The following is a 23,444-nucleotide window of genomic DNA, read 5'->3' on the forward strand; positions in this document are numbered from 1 at the left end:
GGCAATCCTGGCCCCAGTTGCTGTCATAACCAGGGGACTGCCTGTCATTTGAATCTGGAGGGGGAGATTTTGAGGGAAGCCTTCAACCCAAAGCCTTCCTTGAGTGCCTGTTGCATTCTCTGCATAGGTGTAAGTGTGAGAATTACCAGGTTCACGTGTTGCACTAACCGTGGTCAGGTTTAATTGTGGGTGGACAAGATGTGTGCATTTTGCTAGGCCGTAAATGGTGGTTTTACAGCCAGGCCTGTTGGGTTTTGTGCTGGTTTTAAACTAAAACCACCTAGAAATGTGGCTCGGGAGCTTTCAGTCCAGCCAAATTGTAGGGGCGTCGAAATTCCCCATCAGTTTCGGCACAGCGCCAGCTTCGCTTGCCCGCGGACCTTGCTTTGAGCTCCTTTCCCAGCTTGTGCTAATGTGGGCTTTCCTGTCCCACCCCAGGGACGAAATTGCCAGCTGCATCGAGAAAGCCTACGAGAAGATCCTGTTCAACGAGGCCACCCGCATGCTCTTCTTCACCCCCAAGAAGATGTCCGACTATGCCAAGAAGGTGAGGCAGTGCGGTCGGGCAAGCGAGGTGGGAACCTGCCTCGCTTACTGTGGCCCGACTGTTCCCACGTTCTGCTTGAGCCACAGACGCGGCCGTACGGATCCTTGAGCTGCTTTGGGTTTCCTCCTGGGGGGGCTTCACAGTCCATGAGCTCCACCCCATCATGCTTAGGCTGGTGCTCACAAATGCTGATGCTCTGTTCGGTTTGATCCTCCCAGGAATTAGTTCTGAGCTGCTCGGCCCCACGCTAGCTACCTGTTGGAAATTGTTATTTTCCAGAAGACAGGTTCCCCCCGGAGAGTCACCTAAATAGGGCTTTTCTTTCATCCTTCCTTCTCTTCCTGCATCCTTGTTTCCATCCAGATTTTGTCTTCCCTCACTTTTCCCTTTTCTTCTCTGTCCATGCGAGTCCCTCCCTCCCCTTGCATCTAGTTTGCTGTTTCTACTACCAGGAAAAATACTGTATTTTTCTTCAAGAGCAGTTTGTGCGTGGAAGGCGGAAGTCCAAGGGGGATCTCTTCGTTTTGTAAAAGGGTCCCTTCCCTTACGGGCAGTGGATTTTCCTGAGACAGTGCCTTACTTGGCTGATCCGCACGAACCCTCGACCCCCCTTCTCACACAGCTTCTTCTCCTCCCGTTCAGCGAGGCTGGCTCCTCGGCCCAAACAACCATTACTGCTTCATGGGGCAGCAGCAGAAGCCGGAAGACGCCACCATCCCCTCCACAGAGCTAGCCAAGCAGGTCATCGAATACGCTCGGCAGTTGGAGATGATCGTCTGACGCGCCCTTGCTGCACGCTGGGACTGTGGGCCGTTGCTTCTCCTCGCTGTGGGCTTTTCTCCCTCCCTCCCTCCCTCTCTCTTTTTTGGTGCCAGTTTCCATCGATCTGGCAGCCTTTTTTCTTAAAACGGGAAAAGTGGGAGCTGGTGGGGGTGGTGTGGTGGCTGTCTCTTTCTCTTGGGATGCTTGAGTAAAGCTGATGAGCCAGGCCGCTCCCCGTGTCATTTAGAGTCATTTTGTTTCCTTGGTCCCGGCGGGAGAGGGGTCCTCTGAGCGTGGAAGAGAAGCTGATTGGCCTTGGGCTTTTTGGACGGCGAAGGGAGGGTGGAAACGCCTTTTTATAAGTGGCCTCCAAGCCAACGTATCATTTGCTCACGGTCACGACTATCCGCAGGACCCTCTGGTTTGATCAGGAAGAGATTTCCTCTGCTTTCTGATCAGGACTGAATTAAAGAGCGCTCTCACAATAGACCTGTGATCAGGTGTTTTTCTTTTTAAATTTAGGATCATGCTCGTCTTCTTTGTGGAAGTCGCTTAATGGGATAGCTATAGGTCCAACACACTTTCTTCTATAAACGGGATTATCTTAAGGCTGGTTATCTTGTGCCGTGCTCTGCTCCTCCGTAGCTTGTGGAATAAGCCAGGGTGGTCTTGCATCCTGTGTCGAGGTAAGCCCAGACCAGACAAGCCACCTTCGGGCTTAGCATGATGGGTGAGCCCAGCATGGCCGTTGGAAAAACCCGACACGGCGACAGAGGGAGGTGCAGACTGACCGACCGGGTGACTACCTGCCGCGAAGGTAGTGTGCGGCCCAGCCTTCTCTAACCTGGGCCTCCGGCTGCCTTGAACGGAAATCTCGGCCTGGGTGGGTCACGTGACCGCTGGCGAGGCTGTCTGGGAGCTGTAGTCTACTGTACTTGGAAGGCTCCAGGTTGCAGAGAGGCATATGGACGGGAGCTGCCTCCTTCCCACACCGCCCCTTTGTATCCCTAGTCGGACCTCGTTCTCCAAAGAGGACCCATATTTGGCTCAACGGCGGCTGGTAAATCGCAACGGCCGCATCGCGTCCAGCAAGCAGACATCAACGGCTGGTGTCAGGGCCGCAACGGGGGGGGGGCAAGCGGGGCATGTGCCCTGGGCGCTGCGCTGGGGGGCGCCAAAATGGGCGCGGAATCCATGTTTGCCCCAGGTGACACAGACCCTAATTGCGGGCCTGGCTGACATCTGAACCCGGCCTGGGCTGCTGCCTAGAACAGATGGCTGGATTTGGAACTCCTGAGTTCAGCGCATGTCGCCTTCATGCCAGCTTTGGCTGCCAGACCTTGGGGCTCCAGTAAACAACCACACTAGATCCCGGGAGCCTGCCCCCACCCCTGCCCCAGGTATGACAGTCTCCTTCCTTCTCCTTATGGGAGTCGGTTGCTTGCTCCTGTGTGTTAGCCAAGACCCGCAAAGGGGAGTAACTGAAGAGGAGAGGCTGGCGAGCGGAGGGAGGAGGAGGACTTGTTCTGACCAGGCTTCTGTTGCCCCCAGAAGACAAAGCAGGAGAGGGGTTTTTCTCAGTGCGTTGGCTTCAGCCGGGGCGGCTCCTGGCGGACCGTGGCCCACCTCAACGCACGAGCAAAGCCAAGGGCCAGCCGGGTGGTGTACAAGGTTTATTGAGCAGGAAGCCTGGAGAAGCCATTCAGTCCTCGTTGGCAAGGTGTTGCTGTTCGTAAGAATCCAGGCAGAACTTGGTCCCGGCAACCAAGGAGACAGCCAGCATGGCAGTCGCAACCCAGGGAGGTTCTGTCAAGTGGTTGGTGGACGGGTTGAGCCTGGATGGAAGGAGTTAAAATCAGCGGGTGAGGAATGATGAGCAGGGTTTGTTCTCTGCAGCTCAGCCTTCTTGGTGCAGCCTCGAATGGTGGATGAGACATAGACCCTCGCAAGGAGGCATTAGTCACCCTGCCAAGGTCTTCTGCAAACTACAGGTAGTCCTCACTTAACAACCACAATCGGGACCGCAGTTGCGGTTGTGAGGCAGTCATTAAGCAAATCCAACCCAGTTTTATGATCTTTTTTGCAGTGGTCATTAAGCAAATCGCCACGGTTAAGCAAACCACATGGTCATTAAGTGAATCACACAGTTCCCATTGATTTTGCTTGCCAGAAGCCAGCCAGGAAGGTTGACAATGGCAATCACATGACCATGGGACACCACAATGGTCATAAATGTGAACTGGTTGCCAAGAGCCCACGTCGTGATCATGTGACTGCAGGGATGCTGCGACGGTTGTAAGTGTGAGCACCGGTTGTAAGTCTGAACCATCACTAAACGAATGGTCATTAAGTGAGGACTAACTGTAGTCTGCACTTCTGGAGGAGTTTGCATAGAACTTTATATATCATTTCCCCCCATATCCTGGCTATTCATTGCTGCGTGCAAGCTGTTTACCACCCTGGAGCAGGAGCATCAAAACTAATTTTAAAACAGATTTCACATGTTGCCCAAAAGGCATTCAAATTCACTGCTTCCAAGCAAACCACATTTTGTAAGCCTGCTGACTTGCTCTGATCTTGGCGTATGAAAGGTAGAACCCACCAGGTTTGGGCAAGACATTAAAACAATTTTAACAGGAGTCAAGCAAGTGGTAATACGTTCTCCTGTTTACTAGGCTCTGGATTGCATGTTGAGGAAAAGTGGATTCTGGACACTGTACTGTAAATCAGTGTTTCTCAACCTTGGCCACTTTAAGCCTGGCTGGGGAATTCTGGGAGTTGAAGTCCACATGTCTTAAAGTGGCCAAGGTTGAGAAACACTTATAAACGATGCAAAATGTAGGACTTTTGTGGGACTTTTCAGTCTACCTTTGCATGGTTTTGTTGCTAATGCCCAACATTATTTTGCCTAGTAACTTTTGAACCGCCGTATCCCCAATTGCTGCCATTCTTGCCCTGCTGGGACTGCTGCAATTCCAGATGTCATTAACTGCCTGCTTCTAAGAATACAACAGCTGGATTCTTCTCAAACTATGTATTAAAAACTCAATGTGTGCACCTAAGACTTGTGTTCTGCCCTTTCTTTAGGTAAGTTACCAGAACGGTACTAGGGTACATATAGGTAGTCCTCACTTAACGACCATTCGTTTAGTGATGGTTATGACTTACGACGCTGCTGGAAAAACCAACTTACAGCCAGTCCTAACACAACTGTTGCAGTGTCCCCACAGTCACATGATCAGAATTTGGGTGCTTGGCAACTGGTTCGCATTTATGATCGTTGCAACATCCCATGGTCACATGATCACCATTTTCGACCTTCCTGGCTACCTTTTGGCAAGCAAAATCAGTGGGTAACCACGTGATTCACTTAACAATCATGTGGCTTGATTAATGCCTGCGGTGATTTGCTTAATGAGCGCCACAAAAAAGGTCATAAAATCGGGTCAGATTCACTTAATGACCGCTTCGCCTAGCAACCAAAATTCCAGTGCCAAATGTCATTAAGTGAGGACTACCTGTAAAAGTTTTCCATGCCATTCTCATCCTGCATCTGGACACTGCCCACCATTCGTGGGCCAGAATTGGCAAGCCCAGGCTTCGTAAAAGCTGTCGGCCAACCTTGGACCTGTGTGGAGAACAGGGTAATTGCTAGATAACAGTGCAGACCTCCCCCTCTTTCTTTTACAGGCCACTAGGAAGGGTGGGGCTGCTGTGTCTTTACATGCACATACACGCCCCCGCTTAAAATCTCCAAACTGGTGGCCACCACCCGTGGCCTGTACAGAGAGGCCCATTCTCCATTTGCATCCGGCCACGCTGGAGATGCTTCACGTCCTGCTCACCAAGCCACAACGTTCTTGGGCAGCTTCCTCTGGTCCTGATGTTTGCAGTAGCATCTTCTGGGACATGAATCAGCCACCTGGAAGGCTGGCCAATGGTGGGCGTGGGATCGGTCGGCCTCTGGATCTCGCTCGGCACTGGGCTGGGTGCAGGAGGCGTCCTGGTCGAGGCTGGCTGGCTTGTCCAGAGGAAGGGACAGCTCCTGGACACAGAAGGAGCTGTAGGTAAGCTGGTTTTTATCCTGTCCCAAGTGGCTAACCGAGACAGGTTCCGCGTAGCTTAAGGCCTGTTTTATTATTTAAGACGTTATCCAAACCATTGACAATATATATATTTTTTAACAACTGGGTTCACCTACTGCATTAAGTCATGCTTCTGTTTAACCCTGATTCATAGTGAAACTCATTTGCTGCGCTTAAACATCACGCAGAGTTATAAGCCATGAAGTGGCCTCCTCATTTTTCTTAAAAAGTGCCCTGGTAAAAAGGCTGTTCTTGAAGGCTTAACCTTGGTCTAAAGGTATTTGCACCAGGGCCCTAGTTTTGATTATGATGCCAGGGCTGATTTTTTTTTTAATTTATACACACACACACACATATACATATATACATATATCACAATATATACATACATACATTTATCACAAGAGGCAGGCATGCTTAGACCAGTGTTTCTCAACAGCAACTTGTAAGATGTGTGGACTTCAACTCCCAGAATTGAAGTCCACACATCTTACAATGGCTCAGGTTGAGAAACAGCTCCGTGAGCAAACAACAACTATATCCCTGGTCCCACCCTCGCAGGGTGCCCCAGAAAGGTACCCCAGTTGCCAAGCGCTGCCCAGGAATCTGAAACGATGCCCTGCCCTGCCCATCTCCCTGGGGACCCCGGAAGCTTCAGCTCCCAAACCTTTTCAGACTGGGAAAGGCCCAAAGTCATTTCTCCACACTTGTGAGAGAAGGAGAGGTGGAGGGATTGGGGGGGGGGGGAAGCTAAACATGGCCAAGCCAACCAGACTCACCAGAGGCTCCCCAAAATAAAACGGCCTGGCAACCTTTTCGAAGGGCGGGAAAAGAGGGACGCCGTCCAAGCGCAGCTGGGAGTTCATGCCATAAGCCCGGGGCCACGGCTTCGCCCCTTTCCCCTTGGAGGCTTTCACTTTCGGCTGCCCCGGAGACTTGAACTTCTCCTTCGATTTAGGAGCGGCCAGGCTTTGCTTCCGGACCTTGGGCCTCGTTTGGGCCGGGGCCGGCCCCTTCGGGTCTGCCCCCGGTCCCACTGAAGCACACGCCGGAGTGGAGACGGAAGGGCTCGGAAGGACCACCTCCGGGGTCTCCGGGGCAGAAGGCTGGCCCGGACCCAGGAACTGCACCAGGGCTTGATCTTCCACTAGCGGAGAGGTGATGCGCTGGGTGGCGCCAGACGGGATGCCCTTCACAGGGGACCTTTCCTTCGCCCCCTCGTCCAGGCCGTGGGGCTTCCTGCAGGATCTCGGGGGACTCCCCTCGCCTTCCGCCACCAAGAGGGTGCCGACTGCCTGGGAGGCACCCCCCGCGTCAGCCCCTTGGCCCCCAACGCCAGGTGGGTCGGCGCCATCAGCCACCCCTTCTTCCCCGGCTGCTGCGGCCTCGTCCAGCAGCATCTCACTGTCGTCGTGCACAAACCAATCGCATTTCGGGTCGCTGCCCAGGAAGGCAACCACCTGGGAGACTGCCGTGCCGAACTTGGGGAGCTTCCTCCCCTGGCCTTTGCGGCGCTGGGGGTACGGAGTTGGGGGCCGGGGCCTCTGCCACTCGGCCCGCTTGGGGCTGCCGGCGGCGGACAGCTCCTCGAAGAAGGTGACCACTTGCTGGGCGGGGGCGGAGGGGGCGGGCTCCTTGGGGGCCACTTTTCGGAAGTGCTCCAGGAACAGCTGGCTGAGGGAAGAGAACTCGTCCGGGTTGCTCCTGTCCAGCCCCTTGAAGGTGGGGAGCTTCTTGCCCGCCGGGCTGAGGTGCTGCAGCGCTTTCGGCAGAGCGGGCGCGCTGGCAGGGGACTTCTTCTGGGGACACTGCTTCAGGACGTCGGCGTAGGAGATGCCCGAGGAAATGACGCTGGACTTCTGCTTGACTGCCTTGATGCTGGGGGGCCATTGTCCCGGCTGGATGGTCACTTTGTACAGGAAGTTGAGCCCCTTCTCCAGCAGCTCCTGCATCGTCTCGGAGTTGACGGCCTCCGGCCCTGGAGCTTCACTCTTCGCCCCAGCCTTGGCGTGGGTCCCCGTGGCCTGGAGCTTTTCCGTGGGGCAGTTGCAGATCTTTGCCCAATCCACAGACAGCTGAGTGGCACCGGCCGGCCCTCGGAAGTCCCCATCACTTCCAGGTGTGCTGTCTGGATGCCCGGCCTGTTCCTTCTCCCTCTGGCTGGCCGCCCACGCCAGCGGGACCTTCTTCACCCCAGGCGGAGCGATACAGCCGGAAGGAGCTGGCTGGCATATGCATATCTTCTTCTCATTCGGGGATCTGGAGGCCGGTCCTCCCAGGATGTCCTCGCCCACCTTCAGAGCTTCTGCGCCGCTGTGCGTGGGTGCCCCCGCCAGCTTCTTCGCTGAAGGCAGAGGCTCGGGCTGCCAGTCCTCATTCTCCAGGCCTTCCTTGCTGCCAGTTTTAATTTGCTGAGTCCAACACACCTGGGTCTCCACCACAACCTTGGGAGCCTCCCCTCCTTGGCTCATCTCCACCCCTCTCCCAGGCTGAAGCAGCATCTTGGCAACGTGGGCACTTTCTGGCTTGCCCTTCCCTTTGCTTGGGGCCTTCTTGGCACTCAAATCGCGGGGGTCAGGGTGGGTGGCTGCGGCCGGAGGGGACCGGAGAGCCATCTTCAGGCCTTTGGGTTCCTCTGGGAGACCCTGCCCGCTCTGCAGGTCAGCCCTGCTCAGACAAGCCAGCCCCCACTTCTCTGCCACCAGGTCCTTGTCGCAAAAGCTGGCCTCCTTCATCCCGCTGCTGGCCGAGTTCTGGGCCCACATGGAGGACAGCTTCAGCTTGGATTTCTTGGAATGATTCTTCCCCATCTCTGCCGTTCCAGTCTGCCTGTCCCCTCCGCCCGGCTCGCCGCTCAGCGTCTGGCCGGACGCTTTTCGTTCAGGGGCCTGGGGGCCAGGGGACCGGCTTCCTGAATCATGTTTGGTTCCACTTGACTCCCGCGGCGGCTTGTTCGTGTCCGGGTTGCTTTTCTCCTCCCCGTCTTTGGCAGACTCTGATTCTTGGGTGGCCTCGGATTGGACATTGCCCATTATATACCGTCATCCTGGGGACAGAAGGATGGAGTGAGATGCGGGGGGGGGGGGGGAAGGGGCTGCACGGGTGACCCAGGGAGTGTGGGGGCTAAGACGGACACATGAGACAACGTGGGGCGGGGGGGGAGCTCCAGGATTCCAGGTAAGTGCAAAACACAGCAGTAGACCAAGAATCCAGGTCACTTTAGTAAGGGTGAGAGCACGTGAGGAGGCCGGGAAAGGCGTATGAAAGAGAAGCAACCGAGCAATAAAAGCGGGAGTTTTCAGTAGCCCAAAATCAGAAGGGTAGCACCTTTTCTGACTAACACATTTTCCGAAAAGGCATCTGCGGCTTACCATAAAACGCGGATGCCTTTTCAGAAAATGTGTTACAAGTAGCTCTCGCTTGATGACCATTCGTTTAGTGATGGTTCAGACTTATGACAGTGCTGAAGAAACCAACTTACAGCTGGTGCTCACACTTACGACCATCGCAGCATCCCCATGGTCACATGATCGTGATTTGGGCGCTTGGCAACTGGTTTGCATTCATGACCATCACAGTGTCCCATGATCACGTGATCACCATTTTTGACCCTCCTGGCCGGTTTCTGGCAAGCAAAATCAATGGGGAATGGCCTGCTTTGCTTAACAACCCCATGGTTTGCTTAACAACCATGGTGATTCACTTAATGACCACCACAAAAGTAAAATCCGATTGGATTCACTTAACGACCACTTCACTTAGCAACTGAAATTCCAGTCCCAATTGTGGTTGTTAGGCGAGGACCACCTGTAGGCTACCCTTCTGATCTTCCTCTCCTGTAGACCAATGCAGCTCTCCACCTACAAAGTTGGTAGCTTTTCTCATACACAGCCAGTAAGAGCAGGTGACGGGAAACCTGGGAAAAAATGTTCTGAGCGAGTCCACCTGGAGGAAGCCACCAACAAGTGGGGCTTGGAAATGCCTTCTGCGGTTCACAAGACCCCTGTGTGAGGTCGGCCTGATTCTTGATCTTGCCCAGGTGGACGGGGCTTGACAATCAGGAAGGGAGGCACCCAGACCAGGTCCCATCCTGGGTTCCAGTCCTGAAGTCCAACCGCACATCTGTTGCGCAGGAGAGGTGTGGGGCCGTGGCCTGGTCACGGGGACTGGGAATGTGGGGAGCTGCTGATCCAACCTCAAGGCAACCCCCTTGGAATAAAGCAGTGTTTCTCAACCTTGGCCAAGTTCAGAGGTGGGGACTTCAACTCCCAGAATTCCCCAGCCAGCCTTGCTGGCTGGGGAATTCTGGGAGTTGAAGTCCCCACCTCTGAACTGGCCAAGATTGAGAAACACAGAATAGGGGATGTTACTCCGGAGCAAGACCAGCTGCCTTCAGGGGGGAAAGATGATTTCCGCCCTCCCCCCCGGGCGGGCTAACCCTCTCCTTCCCCCGCCCCCTTCCCCATGGTCGCTCCACCCCCTGGTGCTTTAGCCACCTCCTCCAAATTACGCCCCTCCCACTCACCGTCTGGCTTTGCGGCTGCTCCCGGACGGAGCTGGGGAAATGGAACGGGTGGGCGGGGCCGCAACGGATATAACGGGCGCCCCGCCCCCTGCCTGCCCCCGCCCCCGCGGCATTCGCGGGGCGGGCCGGGCTGGCTTGCGCCGCTCGGCGAGGGGGGGCGCCCACTCTCCCGCCCGCGCCCCGCAGCCCTGGTCGTGTGCATGGTTACGCCGCGCAGGGAGCCGCGCGTCGCCCCATGCTGCCTTAGGTGAGCGCGCGCGCGTGCCCGCCTGGCGGCTCTGCGAGTCGCCGGGAGCCTCGTCGGGGAGACGCGGAGGAGGAGCGGCGGCGGCGGCGGCTCGGGCATCCCTGCTGAGTCCCGCGCGGCGGCAGCGGCGGCGCCGCGCCGAGGAGAGGCTTGAGCCCGGCGGGGAAGGTGCGGACGCCGTCGGCCGGGGCCGCCTCCCGGGGTCGCGGGCGCCACAGGTGAAGCGCGCTCGGTGCCGGGTCGCCCGGCCAGCCCCGCGCGCCCCCGGGCGGTTTGGCCGTGCCCGGCGCGGACCCAGCCTGGCGGGGCGGGGTGGGGCGGGATCTCGCCGCCGCGGCCGGGCACCCGGTCGCGGGGCGTCCCGGCAGCGGCGTCAGAAGCCGCGGAGGGGCGGCCCCGCCGTGTCGTCCTCGCCGGCCGCCCTGCGCCCCTCCGCGGCTGGACGGGGCGGCTCGGCTCCGGCCCCCGGGGAGGCTCGACCGGGCGGGGCGCCGGGCCCCTCGCCGGGCTCGCTCCGCTTCTGCTCCGGGCCGGGCGCGCGCTCGAGCGAGGCGCCCCCCGCAGGGCTGGTCGGCGGCGGAGCGCCCGTCGGTGGCCTCGCGGGGAAAGAGCACCGGGGGCGGCTGGGGGGGAGCGCTTCCCGGCATGCCTGCTGCTGCTGCGGTCGGTCATTGGCTGAGGGGTCCGTGCATCTGGCCGAGGGTCTCCCCCCGCCCCCCCCGGCGTGATGGGCGCCGTCCAGAGCGGGAGTCGGGAGGCCGGCTGCGCAGCCCGGGCGCGGGAGAACCGGCCTCTCCGCCGCAGAAGCTCCCTGGGAGACATCCGAGCCAGGCGTGCTCAGCTCCGCCTACCCCGCCGGGTCGTTGTGGTGGGCAACGTAGGCGGAGAAGCGCTGTCCGTCGCCTTGCGCTGCTGAATGAAAGCGGCTACCGGACTCTTTTTTTCATCATCATCATCATCATCATCATCAAATTCCATAGCCTTTCCTCCGATCTGTAAGGTTTTGTGGTTAGGCCGCAGCTTTGCTCCAAGCCGCTGTTTCTCCACGTTGGCGGCTTCCGGATGGGTGGACTCCAACTCCCAGAATTCCCCAGCCAGCCTGGGAGTTCTGGGAGTTGGCTTAATGCTGGCTGGCTGGCTGGGGAATTCTGGGAGTTGGAGTCCACCCATCCAAAAGCTGCCAAGGTTGAGAAAGTGCTCTAAGCCATGAGGTGGCAAAGTGTCTCTGATCATGTGCAGAGGGCCTTTCCTCAGTCAGTTTCTGTTTCGTAAATAGGTGCGGAGTGTTGCTTGTGACAAGTCGGAGCAAGGTGTTGCTTTGGGCTTCCCAGTAATTTTGCAGACCGTTTTCTGCTTCTCTGCCTTGTCTTTGGGTGAAAAGAAGGCCTTCCCTAGAGATTAGTCACTGCTGGAACGCCTTGTTGCAGGAAATTCCGAAGGGGCTCTACAAATTAGACAAGAGCAACAGTGCTGTCTAAGCTCAGAAACTAGAAAGGGTCCGGCCTGATTTGTACTTGGTGGGGGCAATTCCAGGGAATAGCAGGTCTGCAGGGAAACAGGAAGGTCAAGAGAACATCCTCAAGAAGGCAATTGAAAACAGCATAAACACTTACCTGTACAGGTAGTCCTCGCTTAACAACCACAATTGGGACCAGAATTTCAGTTGGTTAGCAAAGCGGTCATTAAGCGAATCCGACCCAATTTTACAACCTTTTTTCCAGTGGTTGTTAAGTGAACCACCACAGTCATTAAGCGAACCATGTGGTTGTTAAGTGAATCACCCAGTTCCCCATTGATTTTGCTTGCGGGAAGGTGGCTGGGAAGGTTGAAAATGACAATCGTGTGACCACAGGTCGTTGTGACGGTTGTAAATGTGAACTGGTCGCCAAGTGCCCAAATTCTGATCACGTGACCATGGGGATGCTGTGACAGTTGTAAGTGCAAGGACCGGTCATAAGTTTTAGTACCTAAGTCCAAACTGTCATTAAATGAATGGTCGTTAAACGAGGAGTACCTTTTGTCAGTTGGAATCAGGCTTGGAGACTTTATGCAGGAAATATATAATCAACCCAGGGGGTCCAGAGCGTGTTTCTTAACCTCAGCAACTTTAAGACGTGTGGACGTCAAGTCCCACAATTCCCTAGCCAGCATGGCTGGCTGGGGAATTGTAGGAGTTGACGTCCACACATCTTAAAGTTGCTGAGGTTGAGAAACACTGGTCCAGAGAAAGCCCTTGATAAGATGCGCAGCACTAAAGCTGATGAACTTTTTTTGAGATATGTCACCAACCTCTGGGACTCAGAAGGACAGTGCCTCTCATTGGCTGTGCCCACACAAAACTGAGCTGTAAACCATCCAAGCACATTTTAGCCTACCAACTTATATGGATGCTGTTGTAGAGAAGGACAGAGATGGCCTTGAAGAAGGAGTGCAAGAGCAGTCATGGAAACATCAGTTTAACCCTGGAAGGGAAGACGGGGTGAGAAAGAAACTCAAGAGAGCCTTGCCTTGATTCTCTTGGGTATAAGAAGGGGAACGGGAGAAAGAGAATTTCTGTCGTTATGCCCTGCAACAATAAAGTAGAGTTCAAATAGTCCTTGTGGAGTCTGTTCCCTGACCTGGCCTACCTCAAAGGGCTGACAGCTTTCCATGCAAACCTTTAGAGAAAGAGGAAGGACCTGGTTAGAACTGGCTGGGGGTATTTTAGGTCCCAGTTAGGGACATCCACAGGGGGTATGACAAATCTGCAAGGCAGAGAGCATCATGTCTGCTGTCCTGCAGATTTTGACAGCCCCCTGCAGACACTCCTGGCAGTCGCTCTGCCAGAGATGGGGAGGGCAGTCCAAGGCTCGCTGGGCAGACCTGGTCAAACCATTTATTCAGTTATTTGTTACATTTTGTCCCTTTTGTTTAGGAGGTTCAGGGGTCATCTAGAGCACCTAGAGTTGCATAAAAGTGAGATGGGCAGCTGCATGATTAAATAAATAAATCTAGTGCTTCCTTGTCCTATTTTCCCCCACAACAGCAACCCTGTGAGGTAGGCTGGGCTGAGAGAGAGTGCCTGGCCCAAAGTCACCCAGTGAACTTCCATGGCTGAGGGTAGACTACCGCTGATACTCCCAACACCTTAGCTATTGTGCTACCCTGGTCTTGCTAAGCTTGGTTCCTGGCAGTTCCATCCAACTCATCGTCCAATATATATGTATTTAATCCGTCAATGTATATGGCCACCCAAATTGCAAATCCCAACTCTGGGCAGCTAATGTAAGGTTAAAAGTAAACACCAACACCAACACATAAAAACAAGAGAAAAACATGACCTAATTTTTGCAGACCAAAAATTTGAAAATGGCTTGCATCTTCACTGGGGTGGGAAACGCGGGCCGAGTCAAGCCATCAGACTAAACCAAGGTTCATTCAGTAAAGCCCAATGGATGGGATTTGCGCAATATGCTTAACCATACATTCTCAATTCCACCTGCAGCTGTAAGCCTTACCCCAGAGTTTATAAACAACAATGCATAGCCATGTGTGCAATACACTACGTCAAAGCCAAGCCAACTGGGGGTTTAATGCCGTTGTTGAAGCAGACCTTGGTTTGTTCTTTGCATGGATCAACAGGCAAAACAGTGGTAAAGGGGCTGAGTTCGCACCTTATGCTAATGAGGTTTAACCATGGCTTATTGAGCAAGGTACAATTGCCAGGGTCTGCAAAGCACACCAGGCAGTAAAGCCTCCCTTACAAACCACGCAACTGGGTTCACCCAACGTGGTAGAGCAGCGTTGCTCAACCTCAGCCAGGTGAAGAGGTGTGGACTTCAACCCTCAGAATACCCCAGCCACCTGGTAATTGTGCGAGCCACACGGCAAACATCTGTACGGGTCATAGGGAGGTCCTCCACCCTCTTTCAAAGCGATACAGATGTTCTCCTCCCTATGACCCCTACCGGTGTTTGCCGCGTGGCTCGCACAGTTACCTGCTCCTGGTTGCCCAGTCAGGTGGATTCAGGTAGCAGCATTTCCGCTCGCTTTCATGGGATACCTGGGGGACGTCTCCTGGGGTGGGGAAGCCCCCTGGAGTACCAGCAGTGCAGCCAGGGGAAAGGAGGACAGCTGGAGAGTTATGAAGCAGGCTAATGAGCCAGATTTGTGGGGGGGAGGTCTGGGGGGGTCGTCAGGCTGGTGTCCATGCACCTAGCCGCTGGCTCCTTCCCCATTGACCTCAGAGCCCTTTGTCGTTTAATAAAACCAGGCCGGGTCTGCCAAATTTGCAGCCCCGGGCAAAACAAGCTTCTCCCGGAATCGGGTGGGAGGTGTGGATTAGATCCTAGGCCAGCAGTGACACCCCAGCACACCTTCCAGCTTGCTGGCCCCTCCGCGAAGCCACACGGCAGCTTCTGCAGCAGCTACCCCCCCTTCCCTCCCCCTTTGATCTCTCTCAGATTTTTCCAGGGCATTAGGACCAGGTGGAAACCTCTCTTCCCCCCCCCCTTTCTTTCTCAGGTTTAGATTCTTCTCTCCCCCCCCCCCCCAGCTTTCCAAGCTTTGGCCCTGCACCACTGGTGTAAGAGACCCGGTCCTTGCGCCCCGTTTTTGGTTAGTATCAGCCTCCAGCGAGGCAATTCAGGGCAGGTGCCGGGAACAGGAGGGGAGGGCCAGACTCTCTCGGGAGAGGTGGCTGAGGGGAGGGGGGAGGCGGGGGGGGGGCGAGCTACGATGCTAATTTGTACCAACTGGAAAAATGGCTGCTAGTTTTTCATCCTCTTCGTGACGAGGACTCGCAGCCTATGCTATCGATCAATGTATGCATTCAGTTTTAACTGATGTGGGGGGGAACCGTCCCTTCAGCGTGAATATGCCAGCCGAAAGCACGAGCTGTAACAGTCATCAATTCTCAGTGAGTCATTTCTTCTAATATATATTTCTGTGCGTTTTTGTCCTTCCTCTTAAAAATTCGCCTTCCTGCGTATATATGCGTGTATCTAGAAATAAAGGGATGGGTTGTGACCCTTCTTCTCTAAGCTGTGGGAGATGTGGGAGATACTCCATTCATAAAAAAAATCTGCATGTTTCTAAAGCTTTTCATGTGGGGATATGTGCTTTCATTTGTTGCATTCTTTTTATCCGTCTTTTTTTTTCTTCTTTTTTTTAAGTCCTCTGGCTGGGTTGTGCTGGTATTCTTTTTCGGTTTAAAATGATGCTGTTCTACGTACGTACGTAGCGCGGATGGTTTTCTCTTCCTTTTTCTTTTTTGTCAATGAGTCTTTCTCTCTGCCTTCCGAAGATGAAGGTGGGTCTTTTTTTATGAATGAAATTCAATCCCACCCAAAAAGGGAAAAAAAAAAAGAGGGTGGGGGTCTATTTGTTTGTGAATCGAAGCCGCTTGCATCTGGATTCATTCATAAAAAAGGCAGATTTTATCCGCAATGGCCATCATGGTGAGCTAATTTCTTCTTTTTTTTTTTTCCTAGCTTCTCGGTTTGGCGCGGGGTCTTCGGAGGGGAAAGGGTGGGCTCTTAAGTCAGCTGTGTCATAGTAAAGATTTTTATTTTTATTGTTATCCTCATCCTCATCTGGGGGTTCAGAGAAAGAACTGGCTTTTCCATGAATCTATTTTTTTCTTCTCCTCTTAGAGCCTCAGCTTGATACACATGCCCAGATATTTTATGTGTGTGTGTGTATGTATATATGTATGTATATGATCCCCCACCCTTCACCTGTTGTTTATTCAAGAAACGGGGACAAAGAACCTAGTCTAGGTCATGTGACCCTCCATTCACAAAAATCCAGCCCAGGGTTTCCATTGAGATGGGTTGAAGGAAGAAGGCTGCTCATCTGGGCCATAGAGACACGTCTCTTTTCCGAGCTTGCTCTGTAGCCCTGACGGGGGGGGGGGGGGGGGAGAGAAGGAGGAGGAGGACGGAGAGGAGGAGGAGGAGGAGGAGGAAAGGGGGCGAGTGGGTAGGTGGGTTGCAGATCTCAAGAAGAGACAGTTGACAGCCTTCAGCATCCTTCTGGCTTTGAGGGGGTGGGGCAGCTTTTTATTTTTCTTTCCTTCCCTAAATATTTACATCATCGCAGACTACATTTCTGCAACAAGGTTTGAAACTGGAGATATATATATATATATATATATACACATACACACATGCACGTACATGCACGCGCACACGCACACACACACACGTGTGTGTGTGTGTGTGTGTGTGTGTGTGTGGCCTAACCTTTGTAACCTTTCTTGCATGTCGGAGAAAATCTCTAGGTATTGCTCTTAAAAGGGAAAGGAGCTTCTGCCGAATTTTTTCCTTTGCCACATGATCATAGAGAGTGGGGAGGCTTTCTTCTGTGATCAGTTATGTATATTTATTTACGTGGTGGGCTGCATTTTTATTTGTGATCCGGTCGCAGGGCAGGAGACCTTGGGTGGGAATTGCATTCGTGTGCCTTTTCCAGCGGAGTCCAATGCTGGAAGAGAGAGGGGTGTGTGTACATTTGCCTCCAGTTGACATGGTAGCTTGCAGTCTATGTCAGATTGTTGGTTTGCTTGGGCGTGTATGGGGGGCAGGTGGGGACTGAGCTCAGAATGGTAAGGTGTCAGTTCTTTTTTATTTCTCAGCCTTCAAAATAATGCTGGCAGTTTTGTCTGTATTTGCGCTTAGACCTGACGAAGAGCCGTAAAACTAAATAGGCTTTTAAAAATTACGTTGGAAATTCACTTTTTTTTTTTTTTTTTGCTCATGTCTTGTTGGTTTAACAAAAAATAAAAAAAATAAAATAAAATGGGGAATGTAAAACATTGTGAAGAAGAAGAGAAAATGTTTTGCATTAGAAAATGGGTGGTTTGCTTTAGTCTCCTGTGCATTTTTGTGAAAGGGAAACCGTTTATGTTTCGGGGAAGGGGGATCCTTCTCCAAAAAAATAAAAAAGAGACAATTCCTCTCTTTCCCCTCATTTTCTTCCCCTTGCCACCCAAACGAGGAATACGTGTCTTCACTTTGCTCCTTGATCTTGTAATACATAATGTCATTTTCCATGGCAACACGTTGTGATGTCACCCTGTATGTTGAAAATACTGTGAAATAGATATATATAGATATAGACAATATTGGGGATTGATATTTCTGGTTGCTGTTTTTTTTTCCCTTGTCCTTTGGGGGAAATCAGCATTTGTCTTTCATCTTTGGGACGAGAAAAATCTCTTCTTTTCCCGGACAACCGGGCACTGCTGCGAATTCTTGGGGCGCAATGGGGGTTCATCCCTTTCATCTGTTTGGGTTGATCCATGTTTATTTTTCCTCCTCCCCTCATGGTCTTTATTCCTCTTTGCGCCATGAAAACATGAAAAATGATCTGAAGACCGAAATGCAAGAACTGAGGTGTTTTTTCCCCCCCTTTCCTCCTCCCCTCTCAGTTTCACCTTTTTTTCCAAATTTTGGATTGTCCCTTTTAAAACATTGGTGGATTTCCTTCGGTGGTGGCTTGTCTTCAGCCTGGGATTGGGAAGCGATTGTTTTCGTAGGCCTGCTCCCTCCCTCCTCCCCTCCCTCCCTCCCTCCTTTCTTTCTTTCTTTCTTTCTTTCTTTCTCCTTCCTTCCTTCCTTCCTTCCTTCCTTCCTTCCTTCCTTCCTTCCTTCCTTCCTTCCTTCCTTCCGTTTATTTTTCAGGACGACGACGTCTTTTTCCAAGGCTCTGAGCTGATGTGAAAAGGAGGGTCCTTGTGTTGACTACTAAAACCAGGTTCAGTGGTTGGAGCTGAGCTGTGTCGAAGCCGAGATCGGCGCAGGTCCTCTAGCCTTTGAACTTGTTTTGGGAAGAGACCGAGGACCGACTGCCGCCGATCTCTGGCACCACCTCAAAGTCTTCCTCTCGCTGTGGAGGCCCTAAGCCCTGGGGTGAGTCCCGTGCCTTGGCTCAAGGGACATCTTAACAAAAACTTCATAGCCCCCCAAGAAAGCCTTAATGCCAATCCCAACTTGCTTTGGAGAAAATTAGTGACGGCTTAGTGGTACCAAATCAACCCCGTGTCTGTTTTGCAACAACAACTCAGCCTTAGCCCGTCCTCTCAAGCTGCAGTGCTTGATCATTATCTGGTTTAGGTAAATTCATTAAGAAATACTGATTTTTTTTTTTAATTCCTATTTCTTTTTTCATCCAAAGCACTTAGGAAGGCATGGGGGGAAAGCATTCCTCTTTTTCCTGTCTTCCCTGCCTAGGACAGAATGCCTCTTCTGACAAAACCTGAAGTGAGATGTGCAGGCCTTTCCCCCCAAAATCAGGCTTTAAAAGAAAACATTTAATTCTGGAAGTAGATAACCCTCACTCCAGGAGCGGGCTATGGTTGTTTCATTTCCCCTGATCTGTGAAATGGGCATAGTAGCTTTTCCCAGCTTGTCAACCTCCCAATATCTTATGGCGGGGATAATTTTCCAAATTTGCAGCCCGGCTGCCCAAATGCATTTTACCGTTATGGGAGTGTGTTCCTGTGGTACAGTGGAAATCAACATCTCAAAGACTCAGGGTAATCCTTTCAATTTTAAAAAGTCCCCTTTTTTTCCTTTTTCCCTTCCTTCCTTCCCTGTACAATTTTATGGCCAGCCCAGCATTGAAAACAGTACGTAGACAATCTTGCAGTTAAAAAAACAGAAATGCTCAGGCAAGTCTCAGGAGCAAAACAGAAGATTTTCCAGGCAATGTTCCAGATCTTCCCATCATCCCCATCCAGAATGGCTATTGGCTGGGTGGGATATGTCCTAGCGTATTTGGAGGGCGCTTACCCGAATGAAGGGAAACCGAGGGATAGAAGAACAAATAATCTCTATGGGGGACAAGGATGCTTAAAACAAACCAACCAGGCCACCGTTGGCCACCATTTTGGCCTCACAAGCATGAAGATGGTGAAATCAGCCGGTGTTCTTGATGGTCCTTCCCCCTCCTGCCCCCAGCAGGTTTTATTTTTGCATCTGACTGACATCAACGTCTGCATCAAGGCTCCTTGCCCGATGATGTCTCCAAGCTTGACAGACCTCCATCTGTGGATAGATGTCATCCTTGTAGCCCACTGAATGTGCATTCCCCGGGACCCCCATCCCTGGCCCTTGAAAAGCTTGGATCTTCTGGATCTGTGGGTGGAGCATTCCATCTGGGGGGAGAGCCGAGGACAGGTTCAAGGATGGGGCTCCCGAGGAGAGTTGGCGTGTCCCAGAAGGGATGGGTGGAAAGTGGAGGCCTTTTAGAAGCAACCATGAGGTTGCCATCTCACCAAGTCCACCTCGGTTCCCCCAGAAGGCGGAAGGGGGAACGGACTCTATCTGTAAAGGGATCGCTTGTGTATTTTACCCTTTGTCTGATGGCATAATTTGGTAGAAGCAGCAAGCTGAAATGGGGGCAGGCAAGTGGCTTAGAGACCCTGGATTTTCCATCTCAAACCTGGTTGCATTGATGTTTTCTTTCTGCCCTTTGGTGGAGAGGAGCGAAGGATGCCAAGGATGGGCCTTCGCCAACCTACACGTCTCCCGGGTCTTTGAGGCTCAGCAATTGGAGCCTGGGACAAAAGCTGCTCTCTCATTCACAGCTTGCAAGGGCAGTGCCAGGGCATTCCTAGAAAGGACATAACTCACCCAAATGTATTTCAGCACGGTCCTTTTACCTGTGAGCTTTACGCCCTTTTCAGCAATTTAATTGGCGTTCATACAGGTCTGTGGTGGAAAGGTGAAGGTTGACTGTTTGGGTGGAAAGAAGTGCCGGGGGCCACAGAAAGGGGATGATGGGGGGGCATGAACCTGGGCATGCAAAAGGACATGTACATTGAATGCCATCCCCAAAGGTCTTTCTTCCTTCCCAAGTGGGGGGGGGAGCATCAAAGCCCATCTCTTTCCTTTGGCGGAGTGCATGTGCGATTCGCGCCTGGGTTAACGCAATCCGTCACTTGCACACTCCCTCTCCCCGCCCGCGTGGCAGTGCTCCCGCAAGGAGAGGCCGTCGAAGCGGCTGCAAATCTTGGACAGAAATGGGCCTGTGTTTTAAGAGCCAGCCTTTTTGAAACCCAAAAGCTCTAGGACCTTGTTTTTAAAAAGGAAAATTAACAGGCAACAACACCGCCCCCCCCACCCAACATCTGGGAACTCAGATGCTCAGCGTTGAGCACAGTGTGCTGTGTTTTGTTTCAGAGGCTGTACTCGGTGTTTCCTAGTGAAACTTGAATGCCTGCCTCTTGCTGGTGCAACTTTGACGCAGTATGGAAGACTGCAAATTACCTTGCTTTTTTGTCATTTGTGAACATACCTGTCATGTTTTGTTTCTCGGTGCCGGTGTGCATCGTGGTCTGTGAGGGTCCCCTCTGCGCATTTAATCTGTTTACCATAAATGCATGCTTCCTTTCCCAATGAACTGGGCTGCTGGTTTCATCCCCCCTTAGTATACAGTCTGTGTGTGTGTGTGTCTGTGTGTGTGTGTGTGTTTAAATTGTGCCAGTTAGTGTTCAGAATGCATCTTTGTTAAATGGAGCTTGCTGGATAGCAGCATACCAAAAATTGGGGGAAGAGGAGTGGGTAATTGCCAGCATCTGTCCTGGGTAAGAAAATTACTTAATAGGCTTTAATGAGCAAAAATAATAAGCAGGAAAAAGATGTTGGAAACCACAAGGCACGAGTGGAAATGGTGTTGAGCACATTGTAGTGCACAGACCGTTGTGCAAATTTTTAAAATCTTAGCAAAAGGGAAAGGAGGATATAAGAGGTAAGGAATAGTAATATAGCTGCCCGAGCAATCCAAAGATTTCACTACAGATTTTACTATTTCGGGTATGGACAGTTCGGTCCGGGATAAAAGCCGATGGTTGATTAGCTACAATTAAATTTGATTTAGTGCTCGGAGAGGTTTTGTTTGTTTGTTTGTTTTTTGGTGATGGAAAAATATTTTGGATTTTCCCCATTTTTCCATTCTGGAACATTGCCTTAACAAAGAATGATATATTTTTTTAATGTCCCAGATAAGGTTTGAATAGCCTGAACAGGAGCTTCTAAAATTACATTTCTTCGTTGGATTTCTTTATTATTTTGTCAGGGCAGTTTTTACGCCAAGCGTGGGGCAATATGCATATAGAGGCAGCTGATTTAAGTTGAAATGATTAACGAGTCAACAGCTGATCATTGACAGATTAGTTGATAGTGTTAGATTTCGGTTTATTTTCTTAAAAATATATATAATAAACAATTAGAGGTTATTAAGGAGAGGGGGGCTGTTCAGTTTGCAGACCCCAGCAAGAATAAATTGTGGAATATTGCAGGATGCGTCAAAACCAGCCCAGCCGTTACACCAGAGATTTGTCGTCTGCCTCGACGTGCGACCAACTCACAGTTGCTGCTCCGGCCTTTCCCAACTTAGTGCCGTCCAGATGTCTGGGGCTTCCATCCCAAATGCCCAGGATGAGCCTTCTGAAGGCAAACATCTGGAAGGCGCCAGGTTGGGGAAGCTGGCACGTACGTATTCTACCTGGACAGCATCCGATGCAGGCCTTCTCTGGCTGAGCTCTGGGTGACTTACATCTCCACCTCAGAGGTGCATCTGTTCTGTCACACCTTTAGGAGGAAAAACAGGTCAGGTCTGTTTTAAATTTCCTGTGCTAAAAAAGCCTGGATTCCTTTAACTCCTCAGAATGTACCTAGGTGGTGAAAGTAGACATTTGCTTTCCAGACAAGATGGTGCCCAGCTCCATAGCATTCCTGGTGCCTCGGAGCGAATCGGCTGTGGATTAAGAGAGCTGCTGCCAGCTTGGCTTTTTAACCGACAAGGATCCCAAGTCTCGGCCCTTACGATTGTCTGGGTGTTTTTCTGTAATGGAGGCTTAAAGCAGCCGAAAGGCCGTACGGGCTTCCTTTGTTGGTAGCAGCCCATGGCTCTGCCGAGGCAAGGGCTGATGGATGTGCCACATCTGCAGTTGGATGCAGTGGGGCTAGTCGCTCAGCAAAGCAGATGCAAAGGGGGGAAATGGCACTGGCCGGCTTGCATCTCCGCAAGGGGGAAAAAAACGCTCCTCCTGTGCCACCCCCCAAGCAGCAGATACACCACGCGTTAGGTGGACTTTAACCCACTGAATGTTTGACGCTGACAATTTATTTAATAAACTTGTAGGACGCCTTCAGCACAGGGCACCTCCGAGCTGCTTCTGTGTTTGCAAACTGGGCTGGTGGCCTGGGAGCGGAATTCCCCATGTGGGCAGAGGCCCAGGAATTCAGGCAGGTGGCAAACCAGCTGGGCCCACCATGAAATGACGTGCTAGCTCGGACTCAAAAACGCGTCTGCCTACTTAGGCTGGGGGCTCGTACACCTCGGTTTCTGACAAGCCAGAAGCTGCTTTGACCCATCAGGGCAGCTCTCGGATCGGGTGCCCTGTCACCCAACGTAAACGGCTCACCCATGCAGCAGACGTTGGCGTTCCTTCGTGAATCGGTCCTGGGGCCCACTCTGCTTGGCGCTTTCCAACCCCCACCCCACCCACCCCAGATTTTATACCCTGGATTGCCGCAGCGATTTTGTCAGTCGTGTTTGGAGCAAGCGTGTGGGGATTTTTCAAATCCGGTCTCCTGATGCGTTAGCCAGGATCGGTGCAGCATTCGAATTCAGATGCCCCTGTATTTGCAAGATGCATTCAGAATTGGAGGAGGGGGGTGTATTTACAATACACAATGCAAGCCTTACAACCGTAAGGCTGCCGATGCCTCTTCGAACTTCGGTCGGTGTCGAATTTGTGATACGTTGAACTCTCTGCTGTTTCCATGGAATGGGGGGAACGATTTAGCCGTTAGTCTTAGTCCACCTTTCAGGAGCTGGTTCTTGTGTCTCCAGGGGATGAGACAGGAGATGCAAGCAAAATTATCCTTGTACCTCGCTGGACTGAACCTGCACCTCTGTCTTGGGGTGCCCAGCCTTTTTTATTTCGGGGAATCTGATCAAGGAAGTCTTGAATTAAGCCATGAGGCATCTCTCCCAATTTGAGGCTGCTGCTTGGGGGATCCTGAGACGTGAAGGTCGTTTGGAAGGTCCCCGTTGCGGCCCGCGAACTCTTTCCGTGAGATCAGAATAAACATCTTTTGCCTTCTCCTCCTGCAACCGCCATCCATTTCAGGCAGTTTGATTATTAACTTGGGGAGCAAGTTGTTGAAAAGCATCTGTTTGCTCCAAGGATGCGATTAGGATTAGCCTGGGCAGCTGAAGCTACTGTGCAAATGGAGAAATAAAGCAATAGAAGCCGGGGAGGAGAAGAGGGAGCCATGTTTCTCG

General features: G+C 52.3%; 1 protein-coding gene across 1 annotated transcript in view; it reads left to right on the forward strand.

Annotated features, from left to right (window-relative positions):
- The window catches only part of PSMD8 (proteasome 26S subunit, non-ATPase 8), a 49,237-nt gene that overhangs the window by 6,691 nt on the left and 19,102 nt on the right, over positions 1-23,444 (forward strand). Inside the window, exons 6-7 of the mRNA XM_063311955.1 lie at positions 439-547; positions 1,190-1,385. Coding sequence (XP_063168025.1) covers positions 439-547; positions 1,190-1,327 — 247 coding nt within the window. The 3' untranslated portion in view covers positions 1,328-1,385. The remainder of the gene's footprint in view (positions 1-438; positions 548-1,189; positions 1,386-23,444) is intronic.

This window comes from Candoia aspera, chromosome 10 (assembly GCF_035149785.1).
Source record: "Candoia aspera isolate rCanAsp1 chromosome 10, rCanAsp1.hap2, whole genome shotgun sequence".
NCBI classification, from domain to species: domain Eukaryota; kingdom Metazoa; phylum Chordata; class Lepidosauria; order Squamata; family Boidae; genus Candoia; species Candoia aspera.